Here is a 19,241-nt window from a genome sequence, read left to right as displayed (position 1 = left end):
GCCCAGTGGGAGATGGTAGGTGTGGTTTCTTGCAAGTTTCATGATCTGGTGTTCTTGGAATATTAAGGGGTTGAATGACCCTGTCAAGTGTTGGGTGGTGGCAGATTTTCTGTCTTCCTCCTCTGTTACTTTCTGCTGTTTGTTTGAGACAAGGGTTCATCGTGAGAACTTTGGTATGGTGGTGGGTAGGTTTGGTGATGCTTGGAGTTGTGTGAGTAGCTATGGTGTGAGGGGTGTTGGGAGGATCTGGGTGATGCGGCGGTAGAGTGTCTATGATTTTATTCTAGATGTCAGTGGGGATCAGTTCATTTCTAGAACCTTCGTGGATATTGTATCTAGTGCTAGGGTACATATTGGTGTTGTGTATGCCTCTAATCACGTGAGTGATAGGTGGAACTTGTGGACCTAGTTGATTGATGTGTGTGCCTCGTGGCAGCTTCCTAGAGTTGTTATGAGTGATTTTAATGCTATTTGTAGTAGTTCGGAGGATCTTGGTGGTTACCCTAGCTTGAGGGAGATGGAGAAGTTTGATGGGGCGTTGTTGGAGGCGGGTCTGGTTAAGATGCGTGTGATAGGTAACTGGTTTACTTGGACTAGTAAAGTTTAGGGGAATGGTATCTTACGTCGGTTGGATCGCTACTTGACTAATGAGGCGTGGAAGGTGACTTTTTCGTATTTAAGGTTAGGGTTGGGCAGTGGAGGATTTCTGATCATAGCCTTCTTTTGGTTTCCACAGGGGAGACGAGGAGTAGGCCGCTTCCTACGTTTCACTATTTTATGTATTGTGTAGAGGCAGATGGTTTTATTGATACTATCAGGTCAACGTGGAGAAGGTCTAGGTATGTGTCCCCTATGGTTAGCTTTGTTGGTAATTTGAAGGTAGTGAACGGGGTTCTAGGTGCCTCGTTTGGTAGGCGTATCTCTCTGTTATCTTATGAGGTGCATGTTGCTAGACATGTTATAGAGGTTGCTCAAGCCAAGTTGGAGAGGGATCCTTTCTTAGAGTCGATGTGTGCGGAGGTAGCTTGGGCCACTGTGGTGTTCTGGTCATTGGCTAGATTGGAGGAGGTCGCTCCGGCAGAAGGCTAAGGTGAGGTGGCTAGAGTTAAGTGATATGAACACGACATTTTTTCATCATTGTGTTTGCTCTCGCCATAATTGCAGTGGTTTATTCTCAGTTGTGGATGCTAGTGGGACTCGCCAGACAATGCATGACAGAGTGTTGGGGGGTGGCAGTGGATTTCTTTCGTGGTAGTTTGGGGTTTTAGCGTGTGAGGTATATGGATTTTACTGTTCGGATTGAGGATATTGTGTAGTTCAGCTAGTCCACGGAGGGGGTAGAGGCGCTTGGTCGCCCAGTGAGTCGGGATGAGATTCAGAAGGCTTTATTCTCGATGAAGTCTGGGAAGGCTCCTAGGCCTGACGGGTTTTTGGTGGATTTTTATAGAGCTGCTTAAAGTGTGGTTAGGGATGATTTTTGTGATGCTGTTCTGAATTTTTTTGAGTCCTGTTATCTACTTGGTGGAGTTAACTCTACTGCTATTACTCTTATCCCAAAGAGGCAGGAAGCTGATCGTATAGAAGACTTTCGTCCTATTTCTTGTTGTAATTTTGTGTATAAGTGTATCTCGAGGGTCCTAGTTGAAAGATTGTAGTTGTGGTTGCCTTCTTTCATTAGTGGTAACCAGTCTGCGTTTGTTCCTAGTAGGTCGGTTTTTTTTATAACATTTTACTGTGTCAAGAGCTTGTGGGGTGTTATATGATGGGCAAAGGTAAGTCACGTTGTGTGCTAAAGGTTGATCTTCAGAAGGCGTATGATTCGGTCAATTGGGATTTTCTGTTTGGTGTGTTGCTTGCTATAGGTATATCTCTTCAGTTTGTTAGTTGGGTGAGGGCTTGTGTTACTTCGCCTACGTTCTCTATGATGATTAATGGTTCCCTTGAGGGGTTTTTCCCTGCTAGGAAAGGGTTGAGGCAGGAGGATCCATTGTCTCCATTTTTGTTTGTGATGGTGATGGAGGTCCTGTCTAGGTTGTTAAATAAGCCTCCTGTGTGCTTTAGGTTCCATGATCGGTGTGAGCATGTGAGCTAGACTCATTTGGCTTTTGTAGATGATTTGATGATTTTCTGTGCAGCTGAGAGGGGTTCTTTAGAGTTTGTGAGGTAGGTACTTGCAGAGTTTGCAGAGCTATCTAAGTTGCGAATATTGGAAAGAGTTCCATGTTTGTTGCAGGTGTGGAGTCCAGTGAGGCGAGGGAGCTTGTTACTTTTATGGGATTCTCTCTTAGTTCGCTACCTATTAGGTTTCTAGGGTTACCTTTATTGCCTGGTCGGTTGTGGGCTATGGGTTGTGCGCCTTTGATATAGAGGATTACAACTCGTATTAGAAGCTACGCAGCTCGGTCCCTCTCTTTTACTAGGAGGTTGTAGCTTATCAGGTCCATCTTACAGTCCTTTCAAGTGTTTTGGTGTAGCATCTTCATGTTGCCTGCGCGTTAACTCATGAGGTTGATCGTCTGTTGTGTAGTTATTTATGGATAGGCATTGCAGAGAGTCAGGGTGAGAGGGGTTGGGTGTGAAACATGTGGCTTCATGGAATAAGGCTGCTATTATGAAGCTGCTCTGGCTTCTTTTAATTAAATCGAGCTCATTATGGGTGGCATAGTGGAAGTGTATGTTTTGCGTGGGCGATCTTTGTGGGCTGTTCAATGTGAGGTGGGAGGTTTTGGTGCTTGAGGGCTATCTTGCGTTGTAGGGATAGATTCAAACATCTGGTTCGTTTGATGGTGGGCGATGAAAGGTCATGTTTTGTTTGGTGGGATCCTTGAGGAGCGATTGTTGGAGTTTATGGATGGTGAGGGAGGTTGGAGGTGGCCTACAGTGTCATGGGAGTTGCTTGAGATCTAGGGTCTTATTCAGGCAGTAGGGCCTATGGTGATAGGGCAAGATTATTGGGTTTGGGTGCTGGGTGCTAATGGTCGGTTTTCTATCGCTAGTGCGTGGGAGAGTTTGCACCCTCGGTGTCCTAGGGTGTCTTGAGTAGGTCTTTTGTGGTATGGGGGTGGTATTTCGCGTCACTACTTTTGTGCATGGTTAGTTGTGAGGGACAGGTTGGGTATGTGGGATTGGTTGAGGAGCTGAGGTGTGTTGTCAAAGGGGGGGGGGGAGTGTCTTTTGTGTGGGGGAGGTGTGGAGTTGTGGGATCATCTATTTTTTGAGTGTGGATTTGGGAGAGAGGCGTGGTCAGGTGTGTCGCGTTAGTTGGGTTTGACTCATCGGGTAGTGGGTTGGGATATCGAGTTGAGTTGGTTGTGCCGAGTGGGGTCAGGTAAGGGTGTGTAGTAAGCTGTTCCGTGTCTTCTGGTGTGCTTCCATCTACATCATTTGACAGGAGCGTAATCGCCGGCTTCATGGGGTAGACCGAGGACGATGTCTGCCCTGTTTCACCTTATGATCTCTACGGTTCGTGCTCGTACTGCTTCCTGGCAGGTTGATCTTCTTGGTCTTATCTAGTGCGTTCATGGATGTTTTTCCACTTTTTGTACTTATCGATGTTCTTTGTTTTGCTATTGGCCCCAGGTTGTGGGGTTTTGTTTCCTTTTCTCTGTTTTTCTCCCAGGTGGATGGTGTTGTTTGCATTTGTTTTGGTTTTGTTTTGGTCGAGTCCTACTTTTGCTTGTGCTTTGTTGCTATGATGCCTTGATCCCGAGCTAAGGGACCCCTCTTGTTGTTGTATAATAATATCACCTATTCTAAAAAAAAAAAAATGAAATGATTTTTCCTCCAAAACGCAGTGTTTGAATATTCATCTTCTTTCTCTGATTCTTTGATTTTGAGCGAATATTTTTCTCTCATCGATTCTATCTCTCCTTCCGACAAGTACACATTTGAGGTGGGTGTTGTGTTAACTTTGGAAAGCAACTGGTATGATCGATTCGCATCGAGGTCGTGCCGAAATTGCATTTAAGGCAGTGGTTTCTACGATACAATGCTTTAGATCCGCAATAGACGACAAATAATAACTCCGTTAACTTACCATTAAGTTACGAAATTACCAACGCCAAAAAAAAGTTGGGACTACATAAATATTAACAAAAAAAAAAGGTGAAAGAGAGAAACATAATATTATTACAACCCAACATAGGGATTAGAAATGTGTTAATACAACAAGAAAAGAAAAGGGCATATTTAGCATAAGCCAAAGTTGGTAAATTCCACTCTGTTTATTAGAGACAGAGACACATAAAGTTAGTTGTTGATTAGTTGCCATTTTCAACTTTAATTCCATTGAGAGTTTGCTGCAAAAGCCAAAGTGAAAGGGTTTCTGTCAGTTGTGAGTTTAAAGAAGAATTGGAGGAGTGTGTGAAAACTTATGGTTACTTTTTAGGGTAAATTGTAAAAAAAACGGCTGAAATATGCTTGTAGTTATAATTATACCCTCAAACTTCTAATTATAGAAATTAGATTCCTAAACTTCCACAAATGTTAAATTGGATCCCAAACTTATAATAATTGTAGAAATTGGACCCACAAATGATAAATATTGAACTCTTAAACTTATACAAATATTACATTTCATACCCTCAAGCTTACCATAACATTTATATCAATTTGTGGTTTCAAATTTTAAAATTGAAAGTTTAAGAGTATGATTGTAACTACCATTATATTTTATAGGTGATTTTTGCAATTTGCCATAGTTTTTATATGAACTTCAAAAAATTGATAAATTTCCAACTTTCAACTCAATATCGAATATGTTCCTAAATTAATTAAAAAGTTGTCTAATAAATTTATAAACTTCCGATTTTATGTCTAATTTAATTTTGTTCCTAATAGATTATCGATCTATTAAGCATGTTTTGAATTCAAAGACAGCTCGTTCAAAAAATTGAAAGTTTAATGTCATATTATTTAGACACGAAATGCAAGCATATATGTCGATTAGATTTGTTAATTAAAAGTGTTGAATATAGTATAGATGTATTAGACATATAATTGAAAATTTATGGACGCCTTCGACATTTTTGAAGTGTAGAGATGTATTAAAACTCTTTTTCATTTTATCAAAAATCAGTAATGAGAAGATCACCTGAAAGCAAGATAAAGTGTATTGCACATCACTTGTTGAAATCTGATGATGAAGAACAATTCTAGCCCTGCAATTAAACTTGTTTAATAAATAAATAAATAAATAAATCCATTTCATTTTATATAATATTACTTCATAAATATATGGATTAGATTCAAACCTACCATCTTTATAGACATATAATATTCAACAACAAATGTGATAGGTTAGGACCCATTTTTAAAAGCACTTCCAAAATTTATTTTTTAATTAATTAAAACATTTCATTATTTCAAAAGTTATTCGAACTTACTCATTGTTGATGCCCAATAGAATTATTTTTTAATTTTTTTTTTTAATTTTAGATAAGCATATGACTTTTCTTAACTAAAAATTTCAACTTTTCATGTACACTTGGTTTCAAAAAGACAGAAAAAAATTGTGTTATTTTGGCAATTTTTTTTGTTGTTCTCTCAAATTTTAAAATAACAAAAAAAAATTACTTTATTTTTTTTATAGAAAATATAAGAAATTTCTAAGTTATGTATGAGAAATAAAATAAAATAAAATATTCTTCCAAAATTTCCAAAGCATAAAATCTTTTTTTTTCTTTAAAAAAAATGACAATTTAGCATATAAAAATATTGATTAGATACAATTTAGCGAAAAGTGTGGATAGTAAATAACTTTGACATTTTGTTATAACTTTTATGCTTTCAAAAGTTATTTTAAATATTTTCGAATCAAAACATTTTTCCTAAAAGCTTTCAATAAATATATTGGATGGAAAATGCTTCGGAAAAAAATTTAAAAATATTTTTTTTTCCTAAAAGCTAATAAAGTAATCACAAATTGACTATACGAATATAATGGAAAATATAATGTAATATATATATATTTTAATTTTAAGATATACCTTATTTGGCTTTCTAGCATCATAAAAATGCCACGTTCTTCCAAGCTTTTACATAATGTTTCCATTGAGATTCCGTAATCGTCTTCTATTTCAAAGAATATCTGATCATAAAACAAATAAATCCATAAATACATTCAAGTTTTAGATCAAAATAAAACCCACAAGAAATGAAAAGTATGCAATACATAAATATTCAATAATGAAAATGATGGTTTAAAAAGTTTTAAATTTAATTCTTAGTAAATTTTAAAGTGGTAGATATCACTAACTTTTTAGAAATTTCTTAAAATATCTAAATAAATTACTTATATGTAGATATTAGTAGATTTATTCTAGAAGATTATAAAAAGTATCTCAAAAGAAATGTTTTAGAAACATGCTAACATCTTTTTATGATCCAAAGAATTATAGAGAATTTCTAAAGATAAGGATAATTCATAGATCTAGAATATTTGTAGAATTTAAAAAGAACTTAGAAAGATCCTTTTGCTTGGATTAGAAAGATCTCATGCCTATAAGAGGGAGTTACGTCTTCATTTATAAATCGAGCAAAGAAAGAAAGAAAGAAAAAGAGCAAAGCTAAGAAAAGTTGGACAAACATAGGAGTGTGGAAAGGCAAGCGAGTGATTGTTGAGAAAACGAAAAAGTCTTCTCTCAAAATTGTACATAATTACATCTCCTTAACAAAAGTTTATTTCTTTTAAGTGATTGTCTCTCCTCCTTTGATGTTAATTTGATAGTCAAACTAGCATAACTTGCTATGGTGATGCTTTTAAAGATCGTATGTAGTCTGGGACTCTAAAGCTCGTTATTTAGGATACAACTACTTACGAAGTGCATCCATCACTCAAGATGATGGAAGACCTTTAAGTTGTTGAGGAATCAAGAAACTCAATACTCAAAACTACAAAACATGATCCAAATACAAGAAATCATATCTCTAAGACCAAGACTCACGGGATATTGTGGGAGGCACTAAAGCCAAGCTACCTAAAGATGCTACTGCTTTTAGGAAATAGAATATCGGGGTAATTTAGGCCATGTTTGCAATTAAAATTACAATTGATAAAAAAAAATGTTGGATCACATCCATACAATGGAGATACCAAAGGTAGCACATGGAACACGTTTTTCCCAATTTTCTCAAAGAAAAGTAATTAGAGGTTGTAGTTTCTAAAAAATGAGCTATTATCAGTGTCTCAAAGAGAGAAGACTATCAATCAATACTCCATGAGGTAAAAAATTTGTGTCATGAAATCTCATAACTAGATCCTACTACTACTATTTCAAAATTGAGAATAAGGAGAATTATTATTCATGGACTTAAAAACTAAATATAAAAGTCTTATTGCTATTATTCAAGGTTGGGTAGTAGTTCAACCTTCTCTTATTGACATAGAAAATATGTTTTCTAAGCAAGAACCATTGATTAAGCAAATGTTGGAGGTCACATTAAAGACAAATAATGTAGATCGCTTTTTATTGGCTTAAGAAAAGATAATCTAAAATATCAAAAGAAAGTATGATCAAAACGATATGAAGAAACCCCAAAGCATTCTAAAGTAAAAGAAGCTAGTAATACTAATAGAAAATAGGAGTATAGGAAACAACTTGAAGTTTCCAATAGCTCACGTTAACAAAAACTATGATAATGCCTCATTCCAATTCCAATTCCAATCAAGTGGACTTATGTTATCTTGAAAATATGTTATGTTTTACTATGGTTGAGCACGCCTCGATGCTTGTTGTATTGATTTTGTAATGAATAACATATTGAGATTCTATTATGTGGCTCTATGAACGTAAGTATGTTTGTTGAGGTGTTGAAGATATGTATGTTTAATGTATTTTTATGTAGTTTTAGCATAAAACATGTTTTAGAGCAGCATCGATGACCATGGTTAATTTAGTTAGGGTAAATACTGAGTTTTGAATGAAAAGTATTAAAATTCTTGAGAACGCCGATGGTTCTTGGTGAAGCCAATTGGGGCAGACGGAGAAGTTAATGACCTTGGATAAAATCAGTTAGGGTTGACAGAGAGGTTGGTAACCCTAGAGAAATTTGTTAAGGCCGATATAAACTATTGGTGGTCCTAGATGAAGTCAATAGAATCAACGGAGAACATTGATGGCTCTGGATAAAGTCATTTGGGGTCAACGTGAACTGTCAGTGGCATTGGACACAATTAGTTGAGGTCAACTTGTCTCAAGGGATTCGCTTAACTAGTTTGTGAGTATTAAACTTGAGTGTTTAGCAAACTTGAGAGGTTTTAAGTTAACTCATGAGTTTAACATGATGTAATTGATATTTACTTCGATTGTATGTTTTGAAATGGTTGCTTATATGTTGTTTGGTTGCTCTTTAGGTGTGGGCTAGTAACTAGTACACAACTTGTGTACTGACCCCTCACTAGTTTTTGTAGATGTTAATGAGTATTAAGACTTTAGTGATCCTGAAGAGGGAGATTGACAAAGATTAAGTTAGGGTTTGTAATAGGCTTTAGTTGTTCTTTTCTTGTTTGTTTGAGTAATGACTTTGTTTCGTTTCGGAAAAGTTATGTCGGATTTGTTTGGAAAGGGTTTGAGAATATTAGGGTTTAAAAACATAATTTTGAAAACAAGAAATTCAAAGAAAACAAAATTGTATATTTTATTTTAAGATATGTCATTGGTAATCGATTCAGAAATTAAAAATCAATTTAAACAAAATTTTCAAAATGTATTTGATAATATATTTATAAACCATAAAACTAATTATAATTATTCACTTAATATTAGGTTAAATATAAATTATCACTAATTAATTTATGAACTTGCTTTACGTTAAAAAAATTGTATAGTAATTAATTTATAATTGGATATAATATATATTATATAATACATATTTTAATTTTACAAAAATAATTGAACTTATAACATGATATGCTATATTCTTTTTATTTTTTATTTTATATTTTTTCATATATTTCTACATTTTAATTTGAATTCAAAATCTAGATATGTAGTTAACATAAAAATGTTATTTTAAGAATTTGCATTGGATCGCATAATCCACAAACTGTTTTACAAAATAGAATTCAGATTACCAACCAAATACATATTCGATAAAATTAGTAAATCTGAAAACATCAAACAAAATTTGAATTGGCTATCAAATAGGCCCTTAGTTTTGTTTTCAAGTGTTTTGAAATTGTAGTGTTTATGTTCATATTGTTATACTACCAAAAGTTTTTTTCTAAAATATCATCGTTATTGGAGATAGCTAAAGCCTAATTTTGTAATGTTCCCTCATTTGGAGTTAAAATTTAGGGGTATTACAATTTTAATCTACCTGATTGACTCTTACAAAATACAATTAATATAGCAAAACAAAAGCTAAGTATACACATAAACTTTTAAAAACTATTTTTAAGATCTCTGAGCATAATTTCAAGAAAATTTATGTTAAATGATAAAACTGCAAATATCACAGTCTATCTATAATAGCCGTAATAAACTACGATAGACTACTATTTTGGTTCATTTTTTTATATTTGAAAATACTCTAATGTATAATTAAAACTAAAAGCAGACTAATATACTCAAACACAAACATAATAAATCACTAAGAATTCTAATTATGTTTTAAGATACTCACAATGTTTGTCTCAACTGATTTTGGATCTACCTTTAATCCTTTGATTTGGTGTAATCCGCCTATATTGAAAAAGAAAAAAAGGTGAATAATAATTGAAAATGTTGATAAGAATTAAGAGTAGAGTGTGATGCTTAATTACTAGCTAGTTGTTTGGCTTTGTCATGATCAGCTTCAAGTTTATGAACATTCTCTTTTAAAGCAACAAGTCCAGCTGCACAAAGGATGCCAATTTGCCTCATTCCACCACCCAATGTTTTCCTAACCCTTTTTGCCTATTATTAAACACAAAATTTCAAAATATTTGCAAAAGAGGGTGGTTTTAAAAGGTGGAAAATACTTAAAAGGTAAGTTGAATCGATGATTGGTTAAATTATATGTTTTGATTCTTTAGATTTTAAAGTTGAACAATCAAATTTCCGACAATTAAAAAATGCTCGATTTTGGCCTCTTAATTAATAAAAGTCGTTAATTACTAACGAATGTGTTTGATGTCATATTTTAAAAACAAAATAAAATTTTATTTTTATTAAAAAAAAGCTTTCACTCTCTCTAATCTTTCTCCTTTACCTTCCCAACTTGTGCTCTACTTCATCCCCTTCCCTCCATTCTGACGGTGATAATTGGATCTCTTCTTCCTCTTCTCATGTCTCTAGTATACAATGCATATGAGAAATAAATGAATGAGGAAAAAGTCTGGTTACATCTATCTTTTGTACAATCTCGCTGGCATCCAATAGTAATGACTTTGTTTAGGAGCATTAGATTAGGTATAGCCGCAGCCTAGGCTGCATCTAATCATTATCCAAGAAATAGTTGTTTGTCATCTAGATTTGGAACAACAAAAGATACTCTCTCTCTCATACATGACTTGAGTTATTGATGGACCAAGAACAAGAAGAAGAAGAAAAAATGGAGAGAGAAAGAAGAAGATATGTAAAGGAGGGGCGTAACATTAGTGTTGTCGCCCACATCGGAGTGAAGGGAAGGAGAGTGATGAGGCACCGGTTGAGATAGAGAGGAGGAAAGGGAAGGTGAGGGGAGGGAGAGATTATTTGCTTAAAAAAAGTCAATTTCTTCATTAGTAATCGATTATTTCTATTAATTGAAGAATCAAAATCGAGTATTTTCTAAATGTTGGAGACTTGATTGATCAACTTTGAAGTTTATAACCTACCTTGATACAAATGTCATGAGTGATTTACCCAAAATTGCATGATTAATGGTGACCTATTAAAAGAAATGCTTTTGAAAAAAACACTCAAAAAAATTTTAAGTGCTTTAAGTGAAACCAGTTCATATATAACTTTTTTGCCCCCTTTCCATAGAAATTTATAGGAAAAAGTTAATTAATTTATTTTCAAAATTCATCCAAACTCATTTTTACTTTCTAAACATATTTCACGATTGTCATTTTAGCTTGGATTAGATTTCATTTCTCAATGGAAGGAAGTAATTCCAAATATATAATAACCTAGGCTACCAAACTATCTTCAAGAGAGCTTCAAAATTCCTAAAATGGGTTATATTGAAATTTTAATTTAAAAATACCAATTCAAACACATTCTCATACATACCATAAATATGACCCAAAAAAAAAATAAAACCACTACCTTGGCAATAAAGTCTTTGGAACCCACAATAACTGATCCAACAGGTGCACCCAAACCTTTTGATAGACATACCTAATGAGCCAACATCAAAGCTTGATATAATGTTGTTTTTTTGTGAAGGTTGAATTTCCTCAATGGTTATTTAATAAAAACAAATTATTAAATGAAAGTAATAAGGATAGAGAAACGTTTTAGAGCACAATGTATATAAACATACTGATACTGAGTCAGCTGCTTGTACCAATCGATCAACTGGAACACCAAGTGCCTGAAAAAAAAAATATTTTTTTTAACGTAAGAAAATCTTTTTGGTAGGATGTTATTTAAAAAGTCCAAAAATCAAGTCTCGGAAAAAGATTATTTATAAATAATACTCACGATTGAAGCATTGAAAATACGAGCTCCATCAATATGAAGTTTGAGGTTATGCTTCTTAGCTAACTCTCCAACTTCATCAGTATATTCTACTGAAAGGCATTTTCCACCGGTGCTGCATTTAATCATAGTTAGTTTTTAATCATGAAGTATATCTTACGATACGTAAAAGTAAAAAAAAAAAAAAAAAACCAACAGCGAAAATCTTTAAGTACTTACTTTATCCCAAATATTTTTAAAATATTTATTTTAGTTCTCATAAATCAATCTCTTTAAGGATGTTTTGGACCTACTTTTCATGTTTTTTTCTTTCTCTATTTAATTTTACAATACTCCCTTTTTTGACATTAGACTTCCAAGTATTCCTATTAGTCAATATATTCTCTCATACTTTTTGGATCCTCTTCTTACTATTTTGTTCGTTTTTCCTTTATAGATCCTCTTTGTTTTATTTTCTCTTTTTTTCATTAATAAAAAAATAAGTAAATTGAAATTTAAAGGCATATTATATACGTATCATTTAACAAATACAAATCATTCTCGAAATAATAATAATTACCTTTTTTTTACATTTTTTTTCTTTGATCTTCTACATAAAATTAAAACACTGTTATCAAATTTATAAAATTCCACAATGTTTTAGAAGATACAACAACGTTTCATATATAAAAAAAAAAAGATAAATGTATATCATTATTAAAGTTATTTATAATCTACTCTAACTAAAGTCCATTTAAAAATAGAAATAAAAATATTTTACTTCATCTTTTTAATTACTTTTAAACTTCATGTCCCATATTTACTAAAGAATTATATATTTCTTTTAACCATTTATAATTTACCTTATGAAATTAGGTTTTGTATCCAACACATTTAATATTCATTATAAATTAATAAAATAAAATGTATATATAATCTTAGTTATTATCTTTTTAATTACTTTTAAATTTCATGTCAAATATTTACCTTTTAAATTCAACTAAAAGTATATCTGTTTCAAAATTTATATTAGAGTTTTAACCACTTGTATGACACGTAGTCTCTAACTGGTATATAAGAAACAAATTGACTTAATTTCAAGTAATTAACAGATAAATATCTATCACTCAGCTCGAACATAATTAGACGGACAAGATATGAATTAGATAATTAAAAAATAACTATAATAGTAATAATAAAAATATGTTGATGTCAAGGTCTTGTAAATATAATTTTTATTAAATTATAAGTTCAGTCTGCTCACGGTTTACATTTGTGTATATTTCTTCAATGTTGTTTATTTTAAATTATAATAAATCTTTAAACATTTTCCATTATCTATCTACCAGATCTTTTCCAATTAACGTTGTAATTAGTTTAATATATATTTGAGAAATTATTCTAAACGACCAAACTGTTGAAAATATTTACAAATAGAAACAAAATATCATAGTCTATCTGTGATAGACTATGATAGATCGCGATAAATTACTATCTGTATCTATCGTCATACAGATAGAAATAGATAATAGTCTATTGTGGTCAATCGCAGATAGACGATAAATTTTTGCTATATTTGTAAATATTTTGGTTTATCTTCCTATATTTGAAAAGAAAACTTAATATTTGCATTTCTAAAATATTTTAGGTTCAAAAAGTGTTAGTCCCTAGATATTCATTAATATGATACAATTTAATCCCTCAACTTTGATTTGTAACAATTTACTCCTTTTCAAACATGTAACAATTTAGTCTTTAAATTTTAGTATGTTACAACTTAGCTTCTATAATTTAAAATTTATAATAACTTAATCCATATCATAAGATCTTCTATTAAAATTAACTATCAATTTTTAATAATTTAAGGATGTAGACTTTGTAGCATATAATAAACATATTGGGTCCCTAATTAATTTATTCATCAACCTATGCAATAAATCCCAACAAATCTTAACACTAAGTCTCATAGTAGAGTAAAATTGTTACAAATTTTAAAGAATAAGAACTAAATTATTGTTTCATACTAAAATTCAATGATTAAATTGTTGTAAAATTAAAAGTTTAAGGACGTCTAAATCATTACAGACCAAAGTTTAGAAACTAAATTGTAACTTTTGTAAAAATTCAAGGACCAAAACTTGTTTTTAATGTTATTAAAAAAAAAAAAAAAAGAACTATTACCTCTATTTTATTCGTCTAAAATTTACCTATCATATTATCTATAAATAAACAATCCACATACATTTTACAATAAATATTAAACTATAATGACTAGAGGGACTTATTAGGATGCAAAATTGGACCAACCACAACTAAAAATTAAGTCCCATTTGATAACTATTTGACTTTTTTTTTTTAATCTTTACAAATTAAATATGCAAATACTTATTTCATTTTTAAATTGTTTTATCTATATCCACTTTTTACCAATATTTTCAAAAACCAAGTCAAGTTTGAGAGCTAAAAAAGTAGACCTCGTTTGGTAATCATTTGATTTTTTATTTTTTATTTTTGAAAATTAAGCATATTTTCTCTCAATTTCTTACCATGTGCCCCGATGTCGTATAGAAGACTCTAACTACTCAGTTAAGTAGGTCAATGAAAGTTCCTATTCGGCACATTGTCAACCCTAAGATTTTGGGCAATGAGTTCCGATTTTTTTAGGTAAAAGAGTTGAATTCTTAGCCAAATTCAAAAATTAAAAACAAATTTCTAAAATAACAAAATAAGAAACTTAGAGGTAAAAAAGATGCTCATAGGCTTAATTTTCAAAAACTAAAAGGCAAAAACCAAATGGTCACAAAAAAAAGTCCATAATTTCTAGAAATATATATATATATATATATATATATATTTAATTTTGACTAAGAACTCAATTCTTTTAATTAAATTGAGAGGACGTAAGCTTAATTAAAAAAAAAAAATGAAAAGCAAAGGGTTACCAAACTTGAATAAAAAATAGAAAAATAATTGTAAAATTAAATATAGTAATACTTACTTTGCATGTGTGTTTTCTAAACAAATGAGCCTTGTTGTTGGGAAGAAGAGTTCGCCCTTTGGATTTCTAATGGCAGCTTCAACCAAATCAATATCCATTGTTCCATCATCTTTGTTCTTCACCGTTCTTGAATGGACTCCTCCAATGGTTGCAATGCCTCCATTTTCCAATATGTGAATATGAGAATTGTCTCCAAGAATCACTTCACTCCCTCTAATGTCACAGTGTACAAGAACACTTATAAGATTCCCCATTGTGCCTGAGGGAACAAACAACCCTCCTTCTTTCCCCATTATCTTTGCCATCTCTTCTTCTAACTTGAGGGCAATTGGGTCATTTCCCAACACATCATCGTCTACCTCCGCAATTGCCATTGCAGCTTGCATTGTCTCGGTCGGTTTTGTCACCGTGTCGGACCGTAGATCCACCTTCCTATCCACCATTTTTATCGACTACTATACTCTAGAGATAATTTTTTAAAAGAACGATCATAGTTAGCCACTAAAAGAATCATTATACCAAACATGTTAGCTTTTCGTATGAGGAGTATTAACCTCTTGTAGCGTAGTAGAAGTCACAAAATGGTTGTGTAAAATAATGATCTAAGATAAACGGAAAAACGTAGAATCTTTTATTTGGCAGTTAAGATCATCAAAAAGGTGTTTGAAAAAGAAAAAAAAACAATTACGAAACGTATTCTTTTCTTTTTTAAACTAAAATCAAGAAACAAGAAAACTATCAAATTAACATTAATCTTTCGTTTCTAATTTTCAAAAGTATAACTCATGCCGTTGTTTATCATTTCTTATATATATAAGAAGAAAACAATTTTTTTTTAACTCAAAACTAATTTTTTCTAAGAGATCGAGTTCAAATCACCTACCTCTTTGAACTCTCAAAAATGAAAAAATAAAATAAAATAATTTATTTCCTAAATGGAAATTGGAATTAATTACCAACATCTAAAATTACAAGAAAAATTAGTGATTCCTTACTCTTGAAATGGAAGATAAATCCCAAAAAATCAGTAGATAGCTTCTCTAGAAGTATTTCAAACACTGCAAGAACACAAATACTCGAAGCTTTACATTTCTATTCAATAGAAATTTGTATATATATAACAAAAATTCCTCGAAAGAAAAATATGAAATTAATTTTGATCACCTTAGATATAGTTGAACCCACGATTGGCTAGAGTTGCATAAAAATAAAAGGAAATTTATAGCAAGATAAGACAAGAAGAGTCATTATCATGTACTTATTTATTTTTTATTTTTTTTATTTTTGTCTCAAAAATAAGAAGAACGTGGAAGGAAAAAAATACTTTTAAAAGCAAAATGGAAATGAAAATTATCTCTCTTTGATCAGAAGGTTCCCCAAATCAAAGGCATCAAGTTTCTCACAACAAATGGGATATTGAGTAGTTCTATCGTATTAAATTTCTATCGATATATCGATATTTTTATATTTTTATAGATTCGATATCAATACAAGAGGTGAATCGATATTTCTATTATCTTGTAAAAAAGTTTCATGAAACACAAGATAAATATCAAAATGGCACTAATATAAATCATATAACTAATAGATATGTTTAGTGATTTGAAAATAATGAAAGGTTTATTTACTAATTTAGGCCTCATTTGGTAACAATTTCATTTTTTGTTTTGGTTTTTGGAAATTAAACTTATTTCCTCTCCATTTCTTACAATAATTTGCATATTTCTTATGTACGATGATTAAATGTTTAGTCAAATTCCAAAAACAAAAACAACTTTTTAAAAGCTACTTTTTTTAGTTTTCAAATTTTGACTTAGTTTTTTGAACCATTGGTAAAAATGGATAACAAAAGAAGAAATTTGGAGGTTAAAGTAGTGTTTATAGTCTTAATTTTCAAAACAAAAAAAAAATAGTTAGAAAACAGGACCTTAATTTCTTTAAATTTTTTGTTTTTAGAAAAATTTCAAAAATATTCATCGAGATTGATATTTCTATTGAGATTTCCGTAAAATTAAGACTTTGATATTTCCATCGACATTAATTATTTTATACCTTAGATACTCCTTCGTTTAAAGTGCTTTTGGCTTTTTTTTTAAAGAAAGAAAAAAAGGAAAAGTGGTGATTTTGAGTATACTATCAAAGAATAAAGAATATATATCTGATGTTTCAATTCATATCCATTGGTGGTGTAGTTTCAACTTTTTATTTTTGTTATTTTATTCTTTCGAATCATCTTATATATATTAAGCTCAGATAAGGAACCAGCTTCCTAGTTTATTGCATTAATTAGTGACTAATTAATGCCTTTTAAAGTTTAATTACAAATTTGGTCATATGATTTGAAAAAATTTGGAACTCAATCCTTATAATAATTAGAAGTTAGTCTCTATAATTTAAATTGATAAAATTTTCTTGACTATTTATGAAGTTTTTATCAAATTATAGGAAACTATTTATGAAGTCTTATCAAAATATAAGAACTACTAAATTATAACTTTTAAAATCGTAGGGACTAAATTCTACCTTTTTCTAATCTATAAGGATCAAATTGGTAATTTAACCTATTATTAATGTTCTAAATTTTGCTTTTAGCTCTTAAATATGAGGATCATCAACTAGTCAAGATACATATCATCAGTGATCAAGAGGTTAGAAGTTTTGATCTCTCCACATCTATATACTAAAAAAAAAAGTTTTCAGCTAGTCAGTCTAATTTCAAAATTGTTTATTCTAAGTTTTGTTTGATAACTATTTGAGTTTTTGTTTTCTGCTTTTGAAAATGAAACTTATAAATATTATTTTTACCCTAAATTTTTGGTTTTGTTATCCACTTTCTATTTATGTTTACCAAGTCAGGTTTTGAAAACTAAAAATAATACATAGTTTTCAAAAATGTTTTTTTGTTTTTAGAATTGACTAGAGATTTAAGTATGGTTTCATTAAGATAAGTCACATCATAATAGGAAAATTGGGAGAACACGAGCATAAGTTATAAAAAATAGTTATTAAATAAGCCTTAATTTTGAACTTTTAAAAACAATAATTTTGATATTGCCCATAACTACAGTAGGTTATGTATTCATATTCATTCATCCTCTGTTTTTTTAATACAATAATTATGAGGCAGGAGATTGAACTTCCGACCTATTAAGTCAGATTAAGTACCAATACCACTTAGTTAAGCTTACTTTGACATATTCATTCATCCTCTTTGAGCTCGTAATTTTTTTCATGTGTTAGAAATGTTATTTATGGTAGATCTTGTAACCACTATGCTTTATAATTGTATAAACAGAGATGGTAGAGATGATTTGTAAAACACATTGATTCAAAGTTGAATAATAATTACACAGTTTCTCTGTTTTCTCCTCTCTTCATATTCTTTTTATATTCTCTTTGTATTCTTATTGTCGTTAACTTTCATCCATTTTATAAATTTGTGATCACTTTTTGTCTTTATCATTCGGTACCCACTTCAACAGCTTAGGTGACTTTAATTTTTTTTAAGCACGTTAATACACATATTTAAAGTCAAATCATCCTTTATTATGTTATATTATAGATTATAAATTTGGAAATGAAAATTAATTTTTACTAAAATTTTTACCTTAATTCATATCTTTCAATAAAAATAGAAATATCATGGATTGAAATGAAAATTTAGTCTATTAAAAGATGTGAATTATCAAATATTTAGACAATTGATTTAAAACTTGATAAGTTTTGGTCATCAAATATAGAATAATAAATTTCATCAACTATTAGAATAAATTACACTTTTTGTCCTTGAAGTTTGAGGTAAGGGATAAAGTTATAAACTTCATGAAATCTAGGAAGTTGTGAACTTCTTGGTGAAGGGATCGAATCTCGAGTAGAAACGTGTGACCGTCTTGCATTTCAATTTTTGTTTTAAATGAAACAAAATACAGTAGCAACAAAAATGGACAATGGATAAATATTCAGATCAACATGCTTAGGAGAGAGAAGAAAAGGGAAGAAGAATATGACATACCTTCATCAAATCCCAAATCTCTTCACGATTTCTTCGTAGTCTTTTCCGGAAAGATTCTCCAACGAACAATAGACACCACCGTAAGTGAGACCTCGTTATTCTCTAGGAACCAAGGGGAGAAGAGTGGTCTCTCACACCTTGGTTGAGGAAGAAGAATGGAAAATATAGAGAATAAAATTTTTTGAGAGGGGGTTAATTTCTAGGCTAGGGTTTCATTTCACCAAAATGAATTCACTTTTTCTAATTTGGGTATAATGATGAATTTATATGGAAGACCTTCTCGCTTTCTAAAAAATACCCTTAGGGTTAATTTAATTAAATAACTATATTAAATCTAATTTAATATATATTTAATTAATTAATAAACATAATATGCTTATTTGTTTCCAACTCTCAAAATTAATTAATTAAGTCTTTATGAATCTAATTTATAAGAATTCAATATTTGAATCCTATTCAAATATTTTTCTCTTAATTATAGATCAGATATATAATTAACCATATCAAGTTAATCTCATTAATATCCATCAATGGATTCGAATAATTCAAATCATTCATCTTTTCCTTTAGTGAGCTAACAAGGGGACCTCGTGGACCTACAGATTAGAAGTTTCAATGATATAAGATTAATTAATCAAACTCT

The 19,241-nt window shown here is 30.9% G+C and overlaps 1 protein-coding gene across 4 annotated transcripts; it reads right to left on the bottom strand.

Moving 5' to 3' along the window:
• Positions 1-4,105: 4,105 nt before the first annotated feature.
• Positions 4,106-18,999, bottom strand: LOC120069412 (low-specificity L-threonine aldolase 1-like). 4 transcript variants are annotated; one of them, XM_090310837.1, is made up of 11 exons: positions 18,599-18,999; positions 15,582-15,644; positions 14,587-15,048; positions 11,613-11,724; positions 11,452-11,502; positions 11,235-11,306; positions 9,764-9,896; positions 9,625-9,683; positions 5,988-6,088; positions 5,093-5,159; positions 4,106-4,298 (listed from the first exon to the last, which is right to left on the bottom strand). In XM_090310837.1, exons 3-11 carry the CDS (start codon positions 15,027-15,029, stop codon positions 4,260-4,262), a joined length of 1,077 nt encoding a protein of 358 aa, XP_090166963.1. In that variant the 5' UTR covers positions 15,030-15,048; positions 15,582-15,644; positions 18,599-18,999; the 3' UTR covers positions 4,106-4,259. The 4 variants fall into 4 exon arrangements, with proteins under 4 accessions (XP_090166963.1, XP_038877077.2, XP_090166965.1 ...); XM_039021149.2 differs by lacking the exon at positions 18,599-18,999 and adding an exon at positions 15,751-16,019; XM_090310839.1 differs by lacking the exons at positions 9,625-9,683; positions 9,764-9,896 and having other exon boundaries at positions 18,599-18,843.
• Positions 19,000-19,241: the final 242 nt, after the last annotated feature.

This window comes from Benincasa hispida, chromosome 2 (genome assembly GCF_027475165.1).
Source record: "Benincasa hispida cultivar pf3 chromosome 2, pf3_genome.v1.1, whole genome shotgun sequence".
Classification (NCBI taxonomy): Eukaryota; Viridiplantae; Streptophyta; class Magnoliopsida; order Cucurbitales; family Cucurbitaceae; genus Benincasa; species Benincasa hispida.
This window is presented reverse-complemented; position numbering and strand designations above follow the sequence as displayed.